Here is a 21,703-nt window from a genome sequence, read left to right on the forward strand (position 1 = left end):
TTTCAGGAGTGAAGTTAAGAAACATTTCTTCATGCAAAGGATGCTAGAAGTTTGTAACTCACTTAGGCAAAAAGCAATTGATTGCCAATCAGTTGTTCATTTTAAAACTGAAGTAGATCGGTTTCTTTTTTGTCAATCACAGGGATTAAGAGGCATGGGTCAAAGGTGGGTATATGGAGATGGGTCGCAGATTACCCATGATCTCATTGATTGGTCGAAAGGACTCTAGGAATTAAATGATCTACTCCTGTGACTCATTCATCACACTGTCCATACCGCCGTTTTGTTCAGTTGGTTAGAGTTCGGTGTTAATAAAACCAAGTTTGACTTTCTCCCCGTGCGTACTGTCAGACGTTTCATTGCTAAATTTACGATTTTTTTCTCACATGTAAAGTGCAATCTGTTGAAGCATACCAAAACAAACCTAATGTCACAGGGAACGTATTTTGAATGACATCAGTTGTTTTTTTTTTGTCGTTGGATTTGATTAACGCAGCATTATTTTTAATTATCTAGCATTTGCTGATCAATGTTGAACTCATGGCCTGTTGCCATAAATGGTAACAAGTTGCAACAGACGAACAAAGCAAGTTTGACCGCCACGAGATGTGATGAATGTTTTAGTTTCGGACAGATGCAGCAAGTCAAATGTTCATCCAGCACCGAGATAGACACAAACCAGAGAAAATGGCAGAATTAGAGAATAAGCTGATGATCTCAATATCGCTCATCCTTCCCGTATCTGTTCAAATTCATACCTGCAGAGTCGGATAAGTTGTGCAGCTCAACATCTGACCCAAGGAAAGAGGCATGAAATGAATGAGAACTGCCAAAGCCCAAGACCTTTAAATCATCATTCTAACCCTCTCCCAATTGAGCTATTTCAGCCTCACGGCAAACTAACTTTTGAGTCGTTGCTTTGGAATAAAAGATAAACCTGGTGGATTTGTCCCCCTCTCAATCCACATCGTGAGAATGGCACCGGCCAGATCTCTGAGCTCAGATTATGTTAATATTCTGCTGAAGTGTTTGTAAACAAATAAATCTCCACAGTGCTGTTCATGGTGTGAAAAGCATTCATGCGTTTGGGAAAAGTTACAGAATACAACATGTGATAAATTGTGAAAGGAGAGACGGGCCAGAAGGGCCATTGAGCTGCACTAACACTGATATACAGATGAAATGAAATAAAATTCAGTCTGTAACAGCGAAATGCTAGACAGAGGTAAGAGTCCTAAATCAGAACGAGTCTCTCTCTGTGATGTGCGCTCAGCTTTGTAATGTCGGGAAAAAGCAGCAGGAAGTTAAAATCCTGAGGGAATCACAGATCCGTATTATTTCATCTTATTTTCCTTCTTTTTCTTGGCTTTGTACTTGCTTATACACCGTTAAAAGTCTAACTTAATCCGGTCCTGATGTAAGGTCATCGAGCTGAAACTGTAGCGCTGTTTCCCTCTCCACTGCTGCTACCCTCGACTGCTAGAAGTTTTCTAGAATTCGCCCCTTTTATTTAAGATTTCCAGCATCTACAGTAATTTGCTTTAATTTAATTACCGGTTTAATCTTTTTTATTAATTCACTTTGCATCCCGTCCTTATCTGACTGCCCACAACATGATCACTGCCACATCTGTAGACTTCGAAAATTTAGAGTAAATAGTCAACGAATTACTAACAGAATTACTATCTGTGTCTTTCTCTGCATCTTTATCTCTCTCGCTCTCTTTCACCCTGTGCGCTTCTTTCCCTACCTTACTATGTCTCTTTGAATCTTTGTCTCTCATGCTCCCTCTTTCGCTTTCTCTCTTTCCAGTTTAGAGGTCGGTATTTCTCCCTGTACTTGGTACTCTGTCTTTAGGTGATTCTTTCTAACTCTTTATCTCTATATAGATCGTTCCCTCTCTATAACTCTGTTTCCAGCTATCTAAGTGTTTCTCTCTGCTTATCTGACTCTTGCTTTGTCTCACGCTTTTTGGCTGTCAGAAGTAATCCTCTCTCATTCGGCCATAAACTCTCTCTCGGCTTGACTCTGCACACGTTCATCGTTCTCGCTTTGCTTCTTTTTAAGGGAGCTGGCTGTGTGCAAATTGGTTTCTGCCTTTGTTGGTTCGCAGAGCTGACCATACTTCATTGATTAGAAAGAGCTTTGGAATGGAAGATAGCGAAAGGTGCGATAGAAATCCAAACATTTGTTTTCTCGCTCTGTAGCGGACGCTGTATTTCCACCTCTTACATATTTATCAACGCGTGTTCGGCCTAAGAGTCAATGAGCTTATTTACCCGTGAATTAATAATCGTTTAATACTATCGGTTTCATTCTCTTCTGACTCCTCAACCAAGGCGCCATCTGCCCTCTCAGGTGGAAAACAAGAAGCTACTGACGCTTTACAGAGAACGGGGCAAATTAGATAGTTTTTTAAATGAACGCCAGTATGCAATGGGAAACGTTTAAAGACATACATCATATCTCTCATCGAATATACGTTCCCTTGAGGAATGAAAGCTCCACTTGAAAAATGGCATTACAATGTATAATTGGACAAGTTAAGAATAACCACTAGTGAGTATGAAGAAATTAACAAAATTAATATTCTTAAAGCATAAATTCATGGGACGAAAAGCCAAAAGATCTTTCGCATTTGATAGTCAACTGGTGGCTTCAGAGGTACTGGATGCATTCATTTTAGTCTCCACAGTTCCCGATGTTCCAGAAAGCTCCACTGGGATTCGAAAGCAGTAAATGTAATACCGTTATCATAGCGAGGGTGTCGAGATGAAGTATGGTACTATGGGCTTGTTAGCCTGAGATTATAACTCAGGAAAATGCTATAATATAATGTTAAGTAAGTGAAAGAATAAAAACAACGTTTAACAAATTGTTGATTGTTTTTATTTGTGAGTGTAACTAGCTCCGTTAGTGAGGGATAATCAGTGGCTGCAGGATGCTTGGCTTCCAGACAAAATTGGATAAGATGCTACTCAAGTGGTACTTTCACAAGGTTAGGGCTCATGGGATTGGGGGTAAGACACTTACTTGATTTGATAATTAGTTAGCCGACAGAACAGACAGTAAACAGAGGGTAGGAATAAACATGTCATTTTTGGGATGGCGATGTGCAACTAGAGGAACACCACAAGAATCTGTGCTTGGATTTCAGCTATTTCCTAACTATGTTGATAACTGAGATGAGAGTACTGTGTGTATTATATCCAAGGTTGCTGACTGTACAATAAAAGCAAAATACTGCGGATGCTGGAAATCTGAAACAAAAACAAGAAATGCTGGATTCACTCAGCAGGTCTGGCAGCATCTGTGGAAAGAGAAGCAGAGTTAACGTTTCGGGTCAGTGACCCTTCTTCGGGACCCTTGATAAAAAACAGGCAGCGTCTTTTTGAAGTTGCACCGCAGGTATGGAGGGCTTGATGGAAACTGTCAGTAATGTTATTATTTCAGATATTAAAATTCTTATGTTTTACTTTTTACTTAAGTTCTTCTTTAGTTGATCCTCTCTAATATGAACACATTTGCTCGGGCTTTTATTTGATGATACTGGACAAACCCACTATTTAGTACTTTCTTTTTGAGAAAAGACATCAGTGGACATATTTCTTAGGATTGTGGGACTTGTCTGAGTCTATGAAGGTACAGCCTTAACCCGGTTTTCAAGGAAATGCCTATTTCGAAATCCCGCTGTTATTTTTAAACAATCCTGGAGTGAAAGCTGTTGACTTCATCTGTTTGTTCAGTGACTGTAAGGAAACCAATTATCTGACCTAATGGATTTTTGTTTTCTCCTATAAATAATGGCGATCCTCTCAATGTGTCAATCGGAGAATTTCTTCCAGCATCAACAACATCGAATCATCGACTCTTACCGAAAGGAAAAATAATGTCTCTTAGTTTCCTGATAAAACTCAAAATTCTTTGGGCGCTTAATGATATAGAAAAGATTTACTTCCCCATCTTGGCTGCGATTGCTCTCCCGAGTAAGTTGCAATCTGGTACTGGTACTTCAGTAACTGGAGTTTAGCAGCATGTAATATCATAGTCCGCACGTCCAGAAATGTATTGTATGACATTCCTTATATTGCAATCGTGACTGCAACCGTGAATATATGGGAAATGTACTTCACTGGCAGTAAAGTGTTTTGCATGACCAGATTTTCTGTTTAGTGTCAATAGATGTGAGTTCTTCCTTCCTTCTTTTTTTCTTTCTTTCTGTCTTTTATCAGTTTGTACAATTATTTCTATTTTCTCAGCATGTATATTTGATTGTGACCTATGTTCCATGAATGTGAGCTCCCATTCACTGATGTCAATCAAATTATTATTGTGTACTTAACAGTCATGATTTCGATCCGATTCAGTCAATGCGAAGTGGAAATCTGGAAAATTTCCCCTTACAAAGCCATTCAGAGGAGGTGAATTGAATGTTTCAAAACTGAGATTGGTAGTTTTTTTTCCCCTGGGATTAAGAATCCGTGGAGTGTGGATGGAGTTCAGATACAGATCAGCCACGAACTAATTGAATGGCAGAACACGTCCAACTGATTGAATAGCTTAATCACTTTCCATTGTCCATATGGAAGTGTAGCTCCCGATTTTTGGCCTATTTTTATTTAATCTAAATTGACTTACTATTGTAACCTTGTTTCATTTGATCTCGTTGCATCATTTAACTGCTGATTCATTACAGATTACTGTGATTGCAAAATATATATACAGGATGTTCTGTCACAGATAAGATAATAGATACCATCATATTTTTTCTCCGAATTTCAGTTGATTGTGAAGAACGTGAATAGACGTATTCCACATCCTTTTCCATTATTTCACCGAAGCACGTGGAACTTCTATTATTGCGGTGTTCGAATAGTAATTTACGATTCACTTCTGCTTACAGTGAACATAGTGACGATTGTGATCCTGTCTCGGGGAAAGTGTGGTCTCTCCAAATGTGTCACCTGCTATCTCGTAGCCATGGCAGCGGCGGACCTATTGGTCGTTATTTTCGATCTAATCCTAAGGCAGATTCCAATTGTTTATCGGGAACAATCTGCTTTCCTGTATTACGTTAGAGTTTGTGATATCCACGCCGTCCTGCTTTATGTCGCCACAGATTGTTCTGTCTGGTTTACCGTCACTTTTTCCTTTGATCGATTTGTCGCCATTTGTTGTCAGAAGCTGAAAACAAAATACTGTACAGAGAAAACAGCCGCTGTGGTTCTTGGAACCGTGACTGCGCTGAGCTGTTTGAAGAACATTTTCTGGTATTTTCTGTTTGAATCTAAATATACGATTTCTAACAGTCCCTGGTTTTGTTTCGTGGTATCAGCTGTATCTCACTCACTGGGCTGGGCTGTTACGGAATTAATGCATTACATTTTAACACCTCTTATTCCATTTATTTTGATTCTCCTATTCAATGCACTGACGGTCAGAAGCATTATAGTGACCAGTAGAGCCCGCAGGCGGCTCCGGGGTGGGAGTCGAGGGGAGAGTCCCACTGACCCAGAGATGGCGAACCGAAGAAAATCCATGATTTTACTGTTCGTTATATCGGGGAATTTCATACTGTTATGGGTGGTGTTTATGGTTTGTTCCATTTTGAAACGACTGGAATACTTTTGGTACCTTATTACTGTTTCCCTGCCCACATTTGTTCAAGAGATAGGCTTCATGCTCCGGCTCTTGAGTTGCTGCACAAACACGTTTATATATGCAGTGACCCAAAGAAAATACAGGCAGGAATTGATAAATGGAGTTAAATATCCTCTGACAATGATTTTCAAATTAATTCGATGAAATGATCTCACAATATTGACAGATGCGTTTCCAACTAAAGCCCGCTTACCACAATCGTACCTGTGTACACAATCCAGGGGTAGTTTGAGGATGAACACTTGCTATGATTGTATTTTTCTCCACAAGACACCATTAGCTCACATTGCCAAGGCAGTCGCCGTGTCTCAGTGTTGAGAAGTTTCTCTGACCTTTTCTTTTTTCTGAAGTAATATGATTTGAGAGAGAGCACAGGATCAGGAAAAAAGGAGGGCTGCGAAGGTTATTAATTTCTCCGCCGTCATCGGGATTTATAGAGAATAAAAGCAGATTTTCTATGATAAATTACCAGTACCCCATCCACATCCACGTTCACCAACACCCCCGCCACCACCACCCCCAACCCCCTTCCCAACCCCATCTCCCTGTGCTATTCGGAATATGTTTAATTTCCAGGTAGATGTTGAAATGATTACATCAAACGTATTATCATAGTCAATTGTCTGTACCATTTGCCTGTTCTTGAATAAAGCAGATTTTGATCTGTGCTGAAAGATACTTTGCCGACTTATAACTTGCTACATCATTTGATAAATTGTAGGAGAACAAATAGAAATCTGTGTCAGATCAGAAGGAAATGCTGCTGCTAAATTCCTCATCCGAATACCGCTCACTCCCCAGTCCTGTAACATCACACAATATAAGTCAGGAGTCACGGTGCAGTGCATCCGTGAGTCCCAGAACCACACATTCCCCGGTCCCGGGATATCATGTCCAAGGGCCGAGGTACAGCGCATGCCCGGGTCCCCGCAAAGTACGCTCCTGGGACCCAGTAGAGCACTTTCTGGAACCAGTACAGTAGATGCCATTTTCCGGAAAAGTACACACCACCACCCCTTTATAGCAAACTAGCGGGTACCAATACAACACAGCCCTGGATAACTGTAACAAATGTAGAAAGCCATTAAACTCATGTATCCCAATACAGCACATTGGACGGTCTATGGCAGAGCAGGCCCCTGTCTAGCTACGGCATACAACTAGCTCCTGATGCAACGCAGTTCCTGCCCAGGTACACCACACTCCCAGGACCCAATATAGCACAACTGCTGTTACCAGTATCTTACATACCCAGGGTACTAACACAATGCACATCCGGGTACCAGTGCTGTTTACTCCCGTGTGATTATGTTACTGGATTAATAATACTTACCGAACACATTCCCGGGTCCGAATAAAGTAACTTTCCAGATTCCGGTAAAACACTGACCCGGGTTCCTACACTGCAACTGAATCAATAAATCAGAGAGCTGGTCCAATAATCGACTTTGCTAACATTTATCAGGCTCAAGCGTACCGAGATAAGCTACAATTCAGATGGTGTTTTTTTCTGCTGTCGGTGACTCATGTGATTTACACTGTGGCTACAACAGATAGAGCGTGAAACTGGTGGAAATCAGTTTTATTTCTAACTTTCTTACGTTACATGTTTCCCGTGGAGCAACAATCATAAGCCTGTTGATTGCACCTTTCTATACATTTGATTATTGGGTTTGTGCAGAGGACGATATTTGAAGCCTGCCCTTCCCATTATGTTGTTGCCAGAAAGACACGACGAGGCCATCATTTTCGTAAAGTCCGGGTGCAGTGAAATGTGGTAAACAATATGGTAAACAAATTGAAAAAGCCAGTTCATTTACTAATTTAATCAAGGGTTCAGAATCCTTTTCTACAGGTAAAAAACTCACATGTTATGGCTCTTTCCAGCACAGCAAAGCAAATGCACGCAAACGGTTCTCGTGGCACAATCGGCTGAATGATTTGGTTATATTCTCCCAAAATTCCTTACATTCTGAAAAGGTCCCAATTGATTGGAAAAACGCAAATGAAATACCTCTATTCAAGAAAGCAGGCAGACAGAGAGCAGGGAACAAAAGCCCAGTTAGCATACCATCTGTCATTGGGAAAATGCTGGAATCCGTTATTAAGATATTAGCAGCAAGATATTTAGAATTCAAACCGTTATTAGCCAATCATCAGGTTTTCACGAAAGGGAAATCGTGCTTGACAATGTTATTAGGGTTCTTTGAGGATGTAACATACAGAGTGGATAAAGAGGAAGCAGATTTCCAAAATGTATTCGGTAAGGTGCTGAATAAAATGTGACTCCACTAGATAATAGCTCATGACGTTGGGTATAATATATTACGCTAGATACAGGATTGACTAACCAACAGGAAACAGAGATTCGGAATAAATGGGGCATTTTCAGGTTGGCAAACTGGAACGGGCGGTGTGCCACAGGATCAGCGCTCGGGCGTCAACATTTAACTGTCTTTTTTAAGAGCTTGGATGAAGGGACCCAGGGTATTGTAAATAAATTTGCTAACGATACAAAGATATATAGGAAAGGAAGATGTGAAGAGGACATAAAGTTTCTGCAAAGAAATTTAGATAGGTTATGTAATTTGGCTGATGGAGTATAACATGGAAAAATGTGAGGTTGCCATCTTTGGTGGGAAGAAAAGGAAAGCAGAATTTTATTTACATGGCATTTTATTTGAGGAGCATTCAGGAGAACCTTTTGGCCAGTATATAGGAAGTCCAACAAGAGAGGCAGAAGGTTTAGACTTTGCTTTAGGAAATAAAGTTGGGCAGGTGGAAGGACTGGCAGTGGGAGAGCATTTTGGTGCTGGTGATCATAATTCAATCAGTTGTAACATACTTTTGCAAAAGGCTAGCGATGGAACAGGAGTTAGATTTCTCAATTGAGGCAAGGCAAATTTTACTTAACTGAGGAGTGACTTAGCGAAAGTGGACTGGAAACAGTTACTTGAAGGTAAGTCACTGTCAGAGCAGTGGGAGGCATTCAAAGGGGAGATTAAAGGAGTTCAGAGTAAACATGTTCCCACAAAGTAAAGGGAAGAGACTGCCAAATATAGAGCCCCATTGATGTCAAGGATCTTACAGAAAGAGATAAGGCAGAAAAGGAAAGCTTATATCTATACCGAGACCGAATACGAGAATAAGCCAAGAGGGGTATAGAAAGTGGAGGGGTGAAATCAAAAGGGAAATTAGGAAGGCAAAGAGAAGGCATGAAACAATATTGGCAAGCAAAATCAAGGTGAACCCAAAGATGTGTTCTTAATACTTTAAGAGTTGCAGGAACTACGGAGATAGCGCATTAATGACCAAAAAGGTAACCTATGCGTAGGAACAGAAGATGCTGTTATGATTCTTAACGAACACTTTGCGTCTGTCTTCACAAAAGACGGGGGCGATGCAGATATTATAGTTATGGAGGAGGAGAGTGATGTATTAGGCTTGACAAATATCGGCAGAGAGGACGTATTAATGGGATTAGCATGCTTGAAAGTTGATAAATTCGCAGGGCCAGATGAAATGTACCCTAAGCTGTTAAAAGAAGCAAGAGAAGCAATAACAGAAGGTCTAACCATTATTTTCCAGTCCTCAGTGGACACAGGTGTGGGGCGAGAGGACTGGAGAATTGCTAACGTTGTATCTCTGTTTAAAAAGGGGGTGAGGGATAAATAGAATAATTACAGGCCAGTCAGTCTAATTTCAGTAGTGGACAAATTAGTAGAATCGATTCTGAAAGACAGGATGAACTGTCACTTAGAAAGGCACAGGTTAATCAAGGATAGTCAGCATGGTATTGTTCAAGTAAGATATTTTGTGACCCAAAATGATCGAATTTTTTGAAGAGGTAACTAGGAAGATAGATGCGGGTAGTGCAGTTGACGTGGTCTACATGGATTTTAGAAAGGCTTTAACGAGGAGCACATGGCAGACTGGTTACAAAAATAAAATCCCATGGGATCCAGTGAAATGCAATAAGGTGGATTCGAAACTGGCTCAGTGGCAGGAAACAAAGGGCAATTGTTGAATGGGTGTTTGGTTGCTTCCAGTGGCGTTCTGTCGGCTCAGTACTGGGTACCCTGCTTTATATGGTATATATTAACGATTTGGACGTAAATGTAGGGGGCATGATGAAGAAGTTTGCAGATGACCCAAAGATTGGCCATGTGTTAAATACCGAGGAAGATAGCTGGAGACTGCAAGAAGATATTGATGGTCTGGTCGGATGGGCAGAAACTTGGCAAATGGAACTCAACCTGGAGAAATGTGAGGGGATGTGTTTGGAGAGGTCAAACAGGGCAAAGATATACACGTTTAAAGGGAAAATGCTGAAAAGTGTAGAGGAAGTGAGGGACCTTGGAGTGAATATCCATAGATCCCTATAGATAGAAAGACAGGCCAATAAGCTGTTTAAGATGGCCTATGGAATCATTTCCTTTATTAGCTGACGTATAGAATATAAGAGCAAGGAAGTTATGCTGGAACTGGATAACTCATTGGTTAGGCCACAACCCGAGTACTGTGTCACCTCATTACAGAAAGAAAGTAATCGCACGAAATAGGTTACAGAGGAGATTTACAAGGATATTGCGAGGACTGGAAAATGGAACTATGAGAAAAGGTTGGATAGCTTGGGATTGTTCTCCGTGGAACAGAAGAAGCTGAGGGCAGATCTGCTTGAAATAAACAAAATTTTGAGCGGCCTGGATAGAGTGGACGTGAAGGGCCTATTTACCTTAGCAGAGAGGTCAGTGACTCGGGGGCACAGAATTAAAGCGATTGGCAGAAATATTAGCGGGGAGATTTGGAAAATGTTTTTCACGCAGAGGGTGGTGGGGGTCTGGAACTCACTGCCTGAGAGGGTAGTTGAGGCAGAAACACTCAACTTATCCAAAAGGAGTCCGGATATGCAACTTAAGTGCCATAATCTGGACGGCTACGGACCAAATGTAGGAATGTTGAATGAGAATAGATGGATTGTTTGTCGGCCAGCACAGACACGATGGGCCTAGTGGCCTATTTCTGTGATACACCCTTTCTCTGCTTCTATGGAGAGAAACTGCAGAGCGCTGCAGTTTTTTATTTCATACATTCATGGGATGTGGGCGTCACTGGATATGCCAGCATTTATTGCCCACCCGTAATAGCCCTTGAGAACGTGGTGGTGAGCTGCGTTCTTGAACCGCTGCAGGCTATGTGAGGTAGGTACACCCACAGTGCTGTTAGGAAGGAAGTTCCAGGATTTTGACCCAGCGACAGTGAAGGAATGACGATATAGATCCAAGTCAGGATGGTGTGTGACTTGGAGGGGAACTTGCAGGTGGTGATGTTGCCATGCATCTGCTGCTCTTGTCCTTCAAGGTGGTAGAGGTCGCGGGATTGCTCAGTGCTGTCTAAGGAGACTTGGAAGGTTGCTGCAGTGCATCTTGTAGATGGTACACACTGCTGCCACTGTGCGTCGGTGGTGGGGGGAGTGAATGTTTGTCGATAGGAAGCCAATCAAGCGGGCTCCTTTGTCCTGGATGGTGTCGAGCTTTTTGAGTGTTGTTGGAGCTGCACCCATTCAAGCAAGTGGAGAGGATTTCATCACATTCCTGACTTGTGCCTTGTCGATGGTGTAAATAATTTGGGGCGTCAGGAGGTGAGTTACGTACCGCAGGATTCCTAGTCTCTGACCTGCTCCTGTAGCCAGGGTATTTATATGGCTACTCCAGTTCAGTTCCTTCTCAGTGGTAGCCCCTAGGATGTTGATAGTGGGGGATTCAGCGATGGTAATGCGATTGACTGTTAAGGGGAGATGGTTAGGTTCTTTCTTGTTGGAGATGATCATTGCCTGGCACTTGTGTGGTGCAAATGTTACTTGCCACTTATCAACACAAGTCTGGATGTTATCCAGGTTTTGCTGCATTTCTGCACTGACTGACTCAGTATTTGAGGAGTCGTGAATGATGGTGAACATTGTGCAATTATCAGCAAACATCACCACTTCTGACCTTATGATTGAAGGAAGGTCATTGATGAAGCAGCTGAGGACGGTTGGGACTAGGACACTACCCTGAGGAACTCCTGCCATGATGTCCTGGAGCTCAGGTGATTGACCTCCAACAACCACAGCCATCTTCCTTTGCGCTAGGTATGACAGCAACCATCAGAGAGTTTTTTCCCTGATTTCCATTGACTCCAGTTTTGCTAGGGCTCCTTGATGCCATACTCGGTCAAATGCTACCTTGATGTCAAGGGCAGTCACTCTCACCTGACCTCTTGAGTTCAATTCTTTTGCCCATGTTTGAACCAAGGCTGAAATGATGTCAGGAGCTGAGTGGCCCTGGCGGAATCCAAACTGAGCTTCACAGAGCAGGTTTATGCGATGCAAGTGCTGCTTGATGGCACTGTTGATGACACCTTCCATCACTTTGCAGATGATTAAGAGTAGTCTGATGGGGCGGTATCTGGCCGGGTTGGATTTGTCCTGCTTTTTGTGCACAGGACATACCTGGGCAATTTTTCACATTGCCGGGTAGGTGCCAGTGTTGTAGCTATACTGGGACAGCTTGGCTAGTGGTGCAGCAAGTTCTGGAGCACAGGTCTATATTGTCAAGACCCATAGCCTTTGCAGTATCCACTGCCTTCAGCCATCTTTTGATATAACACGGAGTGAATCGAATTGGCTGAAGTCTGGCATCTGTGATGCTGGGGACTTCAGGGGGGGCCGAGATGGGTCATCAACTCGGCACTTCTGGCTGATGATTGTTGCAAATGCTTCAGCCTGATCTTTTGCACTGATGTGCTGGGCTCCCCCATCATTGAGGATGGGTATATTTGAGCAACCTCCTCCAGTTAGTTGTTTAATTGTCCACCACCATTCACGAATGGATGTCGCAGGACTGCAGAGCTTAGATCTGATCCATTGGTTATGGTATCACGTAGCTCTGTCTATTGCATGCTGCTTATGCAGTTTGGCGTGCACGTAGTCCTGGGTTGTAGCTTCACCAGGTTGACACCTCATTTTGAGGTATGCCTGGTGCTGCTCTGGGCATGCCTTCCTGCACTCTTGATTGAACATGCTTGGTCTCCTGGCTTGATAGTAATGGTAGAGTGGGGGATATGCCGGGCCAGGAGGTTACGGATTGTGATTGCGCAATTCAGCTGCTGCTGATGGCCCACAGCGCCTCATGGCTGCCCAGTTTTGCTTTGCTAGATCTGTTCGAAATGTATCCCATTTGGCATGGTGATAGTGCCACACAACACGATGGATGATATCCTCAATGTGAAGACGCAATCCATCTGCATAAGGACTGTTCAGTTGTCACTCATACCAATACAGTCATGGACAGAAGCACCTACGGCAGGCAGATTGGTCAGGACAAGATCAAGTATGTTTTCCCCCCGTTTTGGTTTCCCCACCACCTGCCGCAAAGCAGTCTAGCAGCTATGTCCTTTAGTACTCGGCCAGCTCCGCCAGTAGTGGTGCTACCGAGCCACTCTTGGTGATGGTCATTGAAGTCCCCCATCCAGAGTAAATTTTGTGCCCTAGCCACCCTCAGTGTTTCCTCCAAATGGTGCTCAACACGGAGTACTGACTCATCAGCTGAGGGAGGGCGGGTGGTGGTAACCAGTAGGAGGTTACCTTGCCCATGTTTGACCTGATGCCATGAGACTTCATGGGGTCCAGAGTCGACGTTGAGGACTTCCAGGGCAACTCCCTCCCTACTGTAGCCCACAGTCCCGCCATCTCTGCTGTGTCTGTCCTGCTAGTGGGACAGGACATACAGGGGGACAATGATTGCAGTGTCTGGGACATTGTCTGTAAGGTATGATTCCGTGAGTATGACTATGTCCGGCTGTTGCTTGACGAGTTGTGGGGCAGCTCTCCCAACTTTGACACAAGTTCAGAGGGATCTGGGTAACCTTGTACAAGCATGAATCACTAAAAGATAGAATGCAATTGCAACAAGTAATTTGGACGGAAAATTGAATGGTTGCATTTGTTGCAAGAGGGATAGGGTATAGAAGTACGGAATAGAAACAAAAAGTGCCGAAAATGCTCAGCAGGTCTGGCAGCATCTGTGGAGAGAGAAGCAGAGTTAACGTCTCAGGTCAGTGACCTTTCATTAGTTCTCAAGCTGCCTCTCCTGCTGAATATACAGTTATGATGTAAGGTCACTGACCTGAAATGTTAACTCTGCTTGTCTCTCCACAGATGCGTTCAGACCTGCTTAGTATTTCTGGTACTTTGTTTTTATTGCAGATGTTGAGCATCCACAGTATTTTGCTTTTCTAGACGTAGGGAAGTCTTGCAACAACTGTATCGGGTATTGGTGATACCTCACAGAGGGTGCCATGTACATTATTAGTCTACATACGTAATGGGAGATATATGTGCTTTGGAATTATTTCAGAGGAGGGTCACTAGGCAGATTCCTGTGGTGAAGGGGTTGCATTATGAGGGAAGGTTGAGCAAGTTGAGGCGAAACTCATTGGAGTTCAGAAGAATGAGAGTTGTTCTTATTGAAACATGTAAGATCCCCAGGGGTCTTGACATGGTGTATGATATGAAAATGTTTTCCTTTTTCGGGGAACCAGAAAGAAAGGGCACGGTTTCAAAATTAGGGCGGGTCCCTTTTAAGACGGAGAGGAGGAGGAATTTATTCTCCCAGCAGGTTGTTAATCTTTGGAATTCTCTTCCCCAAAGAGTGGTGGAAGCTGGGTCATTGAATACATTCAAGGCTGAGTTGGACAGAATTTAATTACAGGGAAGGCAAGAATGCAGAATATATTAACGAGAATAGTTCCAGCGTTGAGGGACTTCAGTTACCTGAATCAATAGGAGAAAATATAGGGCTTTTTCCTGATAGAAGGGAAGGCTGAGAGGATATTTGATCGAGGTGTGAAAAATCATGACAGCTCTAGACAAAGTAGCTCGAAAGCAAATGTTTCATTGATCGAAGGGTCAAGAATCAAAGGGAGCTTGTCAAAAGTAAATGGTAATAGAACCTGAGGAAGTTTTCAAAACAAATTATTTTAAAGCAGTGTGTGGTTAGGATCTGGAATGTACGGCCTCAGTCTGTGGTGAGGCAAATTCAATCATAGCTCATAAAAGGAATTTGGAGAATTATCTAAACAGAAAAATAATCAGGGCTACATGGAAAGTGAGGAGAAGTGGCACTAGCTGTCTCGCTGTTGCAGAAAGCCGGCACAGACACAATGGCTTCCTTCTGTGATGCAAATTTTCTATGATTCTGTGATTCCACCATTGAAAACAGAAGGCGCATGGTTGAGCACGTCGAAATTTAGAAAAGGATTCAGGTTATTTTTAATGCATCAAGTCAAAATTTGCCCTGGCACTGAGAAAGTCAAAATACTGGGGAAAAAAAACAAAACGAGAGAGCGAAAAAGGTAAATACAGAACATATAAATAGTTCCCGTTCTTGATGTCCCTCTGTTCATTTCCAAACCTTTGACACTGGGCAAATAATTTCAATACAAATAATGCAGCTCAAGAATCGGACACAAAACAAATAACAGTTGCCAAAACCCAAAAGTGACCCGGGGCCTTTTTTTAATTTTGATGCTAACGCTCTTCGAATTGAGCTATTTCAGCCTTTTGGCTAGGTAAATTTTCTATCATTCTTTTGGAAGAAAATTTAATCACAAGTGCTGCTCATTCCTCACTTCGAGGGAATGGGACCCAACCAGATCGTGATGCTCAAATTATATTAATGTTCTGCTGAGGTTTTGTAAACATAGCTATCTAGCATATCAGGCGGATATGTCAAAGTGCATTTACACGGCATGAAATATATTCAAGTGTTGCAAAGGACGTACAGAACGCTTGTAAATTTCACCGCTGTTTTCTTGGCACTGACAGATTGTGAGTGGAGAGCAGCGCCAGAACTATCAGGGAGCTGAACTGAACCGGAGCTGTAGTTGCAGGGAAAAATGTTCAATCTTTAGCAACCAGATACTCGAAGGAGGTAAGAATACCCAATCAGAAAGAGGCTGACGAGATGGTTGCATCTCATTAATATCAAACAGGCCTTGAACTCTCTAATGAGAATTTCATAGAGGACATCGCTTGTGAAGCCGGGCGAAAAAGTGAAGGAAAAAAAGGGGTGGGGGCGAATCGAATCCTTCAACCTGAAATTACAGCATGCGTTCCAGACGTCTAAACTCGCCAGGGTAGATATACTGTTCTAACACGGTTGGGTATTACACAGAGGCAACAGTTGGTCCCGCCCTAGGGGCGGTGCTTGTTCTGAAGTCCATGAACCAGCGTCCTTTCAGTTTCTAGGTGTATCCATGAATTGATCTACAATGCTCATGAAGTGTGAAATATCCCTCTCCACGATCCACAGGAAGGTTAGATCTTTTGTTCGTTTTGGGTTCAAATGATTGACATCCATTTTGCTCAGTATGTATTTCTCGCTCTTTTTTTTATTTTGTTCATCATTTCCTGAGAAACATCCCATTTCATTATTTATGAGAGAGAACACATTAAATTGGAGATTGTCCAGAATGGTACCAGGACGGTGTTACTTCAGTTATGAGCATAGACTGTAGAAACTGGGGTTGTACACTTTGGGGCGGAGAATGTACAGAGGAACATTGGCAGGGTGTTCAAAACCATGAACGGTTTTGTTAGAGTAAATAAGTAGGACGTGTTTTCATTGGCAGAAATGTCGGTGAGCAAATGACACAGATTTAAGGTGATTGACAAAATGGCCAAAAGTGACAGAGGGAGAAATTGTTTTGCGCTTTCAGTTGCTGTGATCTGAAATGCAATGTTCAAACGTGTAGAGGAAGCAGATTCAATTATATCTTTCAAAAGTGACCTGGATAAATACAGGAAGGGGAACCTGCACAGGGCTGCAGAAAAAGGGAGAGAAATAGGACTAATTGGATTACTCTATCAAAGACCAGCACTGACATTATAAACTAAAAGACCAACTTCATTGAATCGTTAAGTGAACATAAAAGGCAATTTCTTCTAATCTGGGAAGGGGACAAAACAAGATATCAAGTATGATAAGCCTGTCCACACTCTGCTCTCTGCAGTGGCTGCTCCGTGCTTTGTATGTGTTTCCAAAATGTTCAAAGAACAAAGAACAAAGAAAATTACAGCACAGGAACAGGCCCTTCGGCCCTTCAAGCCTGCGCCGATCCACATCCTCTATCTAAACATGTCGCCTATTTTCGAAGGGTCTGTATCTCTTTGCTTCCTGCCCATTCATGTATCGGTCTAGATACATCTTAAAATACGCTATCGTGCCCGCGTCTACCACCTCCGCTGGCAACGCGTTCCATGCACCTACCACCCTCTGCGTAAAGAACTTTCCACGCATATTCCCCCTAAACTTTTCCCCTCTCACTTTGAACTCGTGACCCCTAGTAATTGAATCCCCCACTCTGGGAAAAAGCTTCTTGCTATCCACCTCTATACCTCTTGTTATACCTCTCATGATTTTGTACACCTCAATCTGGTCCTCCCTCAACCTCCGTCTTTCTAATGAAAATAATCCGAATCTACTCAACCTCTCTTCATAGCTCGCGCCCTCCATACCAGGCAACATCCTGGTGAACCTCCTCTGCACCCTCTCCAAAGCATCTACATCCTTTTGGTAATGTGGCGACCAGAACTGCACACAGTATTCCAAATGTGGCCGAACCAAAATCTTATACAACTGTAACATGACCTGCCAACCCTTGTACTCAATACCCCGTCCGATGAAGGAAATCATGCCATATGCCTTCTTGACCACTCTATTGACCCGCGTTGCCACCTTCAGGAATCAATGGACCTGAACACCCAAATCTCTCTGTACATCAATTTTCCCCAGGACTTTTCCATTTACTGTATAGTTCACTCTTGAATTGGATCTTCCAAAATGCATCACCTCGCATTTGCCATGATTGAACTCCATCTGCCATTTCTCTGCCCAACTCTCCAATCTACCTATATTCTGCTGATTCTCTGACAGTCCCCTTCACTATCTGCTCCTCCACCAATCTTAATGTCGTCTGCAAACTTACTAATCAGACCACCTATACTTTCCTCCAAATCATTTATGTATATGACGAACAACAGTGGTCCCAGCACGGATCCCTGTGGAACACCACTGGTCACACGTCTCCATTTTGAGAAACTCCCTTCCACTGCTACTCTCTGTGTCCTGAAGCCCAGCCAGTTCTTGATCCATCTAGCTAGTACACGCTGGACCCCATGCGACTTCACTTTCTCCATCAGCCTACCATGGGGAACCTTATCAAACGCCTTACTGAAGTCCATATATATGACATCCACAGCCCTTCCCTCATCAATCAACTTTATCACTTCCTCAAAGAATTCTATTAAGTTGGTAAGACATGTGGATATTGTCTGATTTTCTGTGCCTCATTCTTTCCAGGTTATCGAAAATGACCTACTCCTTTGCCCCACACTCCCACCGGGTCTCTGCTCCTTTCTCCTTAAGCCCCTTTCCAACTCCTTGGCTGAACTGAACCTTGCATTTGCTCCTTCGCTCCATTAAGATAACAGGAAAGCATTCTCAAACAGATATAGCTAGACAATGAACGTTACATTAACAAAGGTTTAAGAGCAGACTTATTCACTCTGAACATGGGGAGAACAGGCTAAATTCAGATATCAATTCACTGCCATTAGTCTGAGAGGCGGGCTCAGAAGCAGAAAGTCTCCCCTCTGAATCTCTTTCCTTAACATGAAGGAGACACCGAATTAAACATGTACAAAATAGGGATTGAATTCTGCTGCTTCAATCTAACTCTCCCAACTGTGCTTTTACTTTTGCCTCACAGCAAGTTATTGATCGGAAACAAGTACAACTCCCAGCAGGATTTCCACATGCATTATTCCTCACTTTGCGGAAATGGGACGCAAACATATGTTTTATTAATTCATGGGATTTGGGGTTCGCTAACAAGGACAGTATTTTTTGCCCATCTATAATTGCCCTTTGGAATGTGATAGTGAGCCATCTCCTTGAACCACTGCAGTCCCGGTGGGGAAGGTACACCCACAGACCATCTAGAAAGGTAGTTCCAGGGCTTAGACCCAGCGAAAGTTACATACTTCCGAGCTAGGATGGTTTGTGGCATGGAGGGGAACTTGTAGGTTGTGGTGTTCCCATGCAGTTGTTACCCTTGTCATTTTAGGTGGTAGAGGTCGCGGGTTTGGAAGGTGCTGTCGAAGGAGCCTTGGTGCGTTGCTGCAGTGCATTTTGTAGATGGTACACACTGCTGTAACTGTGCGTCAGTGGTAGGGAGGGACACCTGAAGGTGGTGGATTTGGTGCCAATCAAGCGGGCTGCTTTGTACTGGATGGTGTCGAGTTTCTTGAATGCTATTGGAGCTGCACCCATCTCGGCAAGTGGAGAATATTCTATTACACTCCTGACTTGTACCTTGTGGACAAGCTTCAGGGAGTCAGGAGGTGAGTTACTCGCCGCAGGATTCCTAGCCTCTGATATTGGTTTTTATAGGACTGTTCCAGTTCAATTTCTGGTCCATAGTAACCACGCAGTATGTTGATCTTGGTGGATTCAGCGATCTTAATGCCATTGAATGTCAAGGGGACTTGGTTAGATTTTATCTTGTTTCAGATGGTCATTGCCAGGCCCTTGTGTGGCGCGAACATTACTTGTCACTTATCACCCCAAATGTGGATATTGTCCAGACCTTGTTGCGTTTCTACATGGACCACTCCACTACCTGAGGAGTCCTGAACGGTGCTGAACATTTTGCAATCATCAGCAAATAGCCCTACTTCTGACCTTATGATTGAATGAAGGTCATTGATGAAGCAGCTGAAGATGGTTGGGCCTAAGACACTACCCGGAGGAATTCCTGTATTGATGTCCTGGAGCTCAGATGATTGACCTCCAACAACCACAACCATCTTCCTTTGCACTAGGTATGACTCCAACCAGCGGAAAGGATCCCCCCTCATTCTCATTGACTCCAGTTTTGGCAGTGCTTCTTGATGCTCTGATTATATTAATGGTCTGTTACTCATACATGTATATTATATTTTGTTTGGATCAATTTTAATCAGGATCATAGCCAAATTCTTCCATAACGGCTTGGTTGACATTGCTTCTCCCTCTCTCTCTCTCTCTCTCATGCAGTCTTCATTCCTTACAGTCCGTGAAATGTTAAGGAAATATTGATTCCTTCCATCATGGCTCAACCCAAGACCCTCTACCCACAAATTCTTCTCTGTTGTGTTTATTTTTTTTTTTTTTAAGAGATACAGCACTGAAACAGGCCCTTCGGCCCACCGAGTCTGTGCCGACCATCAACCACCCATTTATACTAATCCTACACTAATCCCATATTCCTACCAAACATCCCCACCTGTGCCCATCACCTGCTTAAACTAGTGACAATTTATAATGGCCAATTTACCTATCAACCTGCAAGTCTTTTGGCTTGTGGGAGGAAACCGGAGCAACCGGAGAAAACCCACGCAGACACAGGGAGAACTTGCAAACTCCACACAGGCAGTACCCAAAATCGAACCCGGGTCCCTGGAGCTGTGAGGCTGCAGTGCTAACCACTGCGCCACTGTGCCGCCCTGATCCGTCTTGCATGATCCAAGAGATCAATCACTAAACTACACTCTTTATGAACACATGAAGCTGCCTCTCCGCTTTGGACAAGGAGTAAAATGCACTGAAGTGTTTATAAAACGTTCATCTCACCAGGTGTGTCACTGAGCTCCACAGAGATAGATTCACATAGCCTCTGGCAATGCCAATAAGTTTCTGGATTTGATGGCTGAGCCGAATCTGAGCCAATTCCCCAGTCCACAGGGAAAAGAAATGTCACATTCCTGGACACTTTGTGGTATAGAGCAGCTAGCAGCAAAACGTCTGATTTATCTGAGATATGGATCTGAGAACTACTTAAACAGCCAAGACCACGTAAAACAGAACTCGGAGTATACGTTTAAATTTTCAACTAAACTGATAGAGCGGAGGTCAGATGAGTATTGAATGCAATGTTAATTCAATGAATGTAAACCACGCTAAAGAAGTGAATCTAACCGGGTTGCGATTCCTCACACTGTGTTTGAGCTCTGCCTGGTTTGTTCCAGTACAGTAAAATGAGAATGTTTGTATAGTGTATTATTAACATTTACAGTTAAGTTTGCTAGATTAAAGTCCTCTTCGGGTTACTTTCAATTTATACGCTCAGTTGTTGTTTTATATCAGAAAGAGTGTTTCAGGGATGTCTCCATTGTTTGTGTCACGGTCTGTCACACAGTGTGAAAAGTAAAACAATTGAGAGAAGCAATGTGGAAGAAGGGACTCAAAGAAAACAACATATGCTCCTGACAGAGTGGTCGTGGAACGTTTCAGCCTTAACAGAGTGCTGAAGTCGGTAATTTTATGCAAGTGGCAGTTCTGGGTAAGTTCTCCACAAACTAAAGCTGAGTTTTGGCATTTAAAATTTGATTTGAAGCTTTAAAACATGTCGTCAGAAACTGCAAGCTTGATGAAGTACACAGTTAATAGAAACTTTCTGTCAGTGGCAGTTAACTGAAAATAAACTGTAGATTTATTCTGTAATTCCTCTCTGGCCACGGGGAAGGCGCCAAAGGACTGGAGAACAGCTAATGTGATCCCACTATTTAAGAAGGGTTGCAGAGATAAGCCAGGGAACTACAGACCAGTGAGTCTCACGTCAGTGGTAGGGAAACTTGGAGAAAATTCTGAAGGAGTGAATCTATCTCCACTTGGAGAGGCACAATTTGATTAGGAATAGTCAGCATGGCTTTGTCAGAGGGAAGTCATGCCTAACAAATGTGATTTAATTTTTTGAGCATGTGACCAGGTGTGTAGATAAGGGTAGTACAGTTGATGTAGTTTACATGGATTTCAGCAAAGCCTTTGACAAGGTTCCACATGGGAGACTTATCAAGAAGGCAAATGCACATGGGATACAAGGTAACTTGATAAGGTGGATTCAAAATTGGCTTAGCTGTAGGAGACAGAGAGTGATGACAGATGGCTGTTTTGTGACT

At 42.9% G+C, this 21,703-nt stretch overlaps 1 protein-coding gene across 1 annotated transcript; it reads left to right on the forward strand.

Moving 5' to 3' along the window:
* Positions 1-3,889: 3,889 nt before the first annotated feature.
* LOC137362493 (probable G-protein coupled receptor 139) lies at positions 3,890-5,805 on the forward strand. The gene is made up of 2 exons (XM_068026872.1): positions 3,890-3,986; positions 4,904-5,805. Exons 1-2 carry the CDS (start codon positions 3,890-3,892, stop codon positions 5,803-5,805), a joined length of 999 nt encoding a protein of 332 aa, XP_067882973.1.
* Positions 5,806-21,703: the final 15,898 nt, after the last annotated feature.

Source organism: Heterodontus francisci, unplaced genomic scaffold (assembly GCF_036365525.1).
Source record: "Heterodontus francisci isolate sHetFra1 unplaced genomic scaffold, sHetFra1.hap1 HAP1_SCAFFOLD_152, whole genome shotgun sequence".
Classification (NCBI taxonomy): Eukaryota; Metazoa; Chordata; class Chondrichthyes; order Heterodontiformes; family Heterodontidae; genus Heterodontus; species Heterodontus francisci.

Coding starts and splice junctions, on each gene's coding strand:
- LOC137362493 (XM_068026872.1), top strand. CDS start 3,890: ATGTCTCTTAGTTTCCTGATAAAACTCAAAATTCTTTGGGCGCTTAAT. Junction 3,987..4,903: donor GGCTGCGATTGCTCTCCCGA/GTAAGTTGCAAT, acceptor TTCTGCTTACAG/TGAACATAGTGACGATTGTG.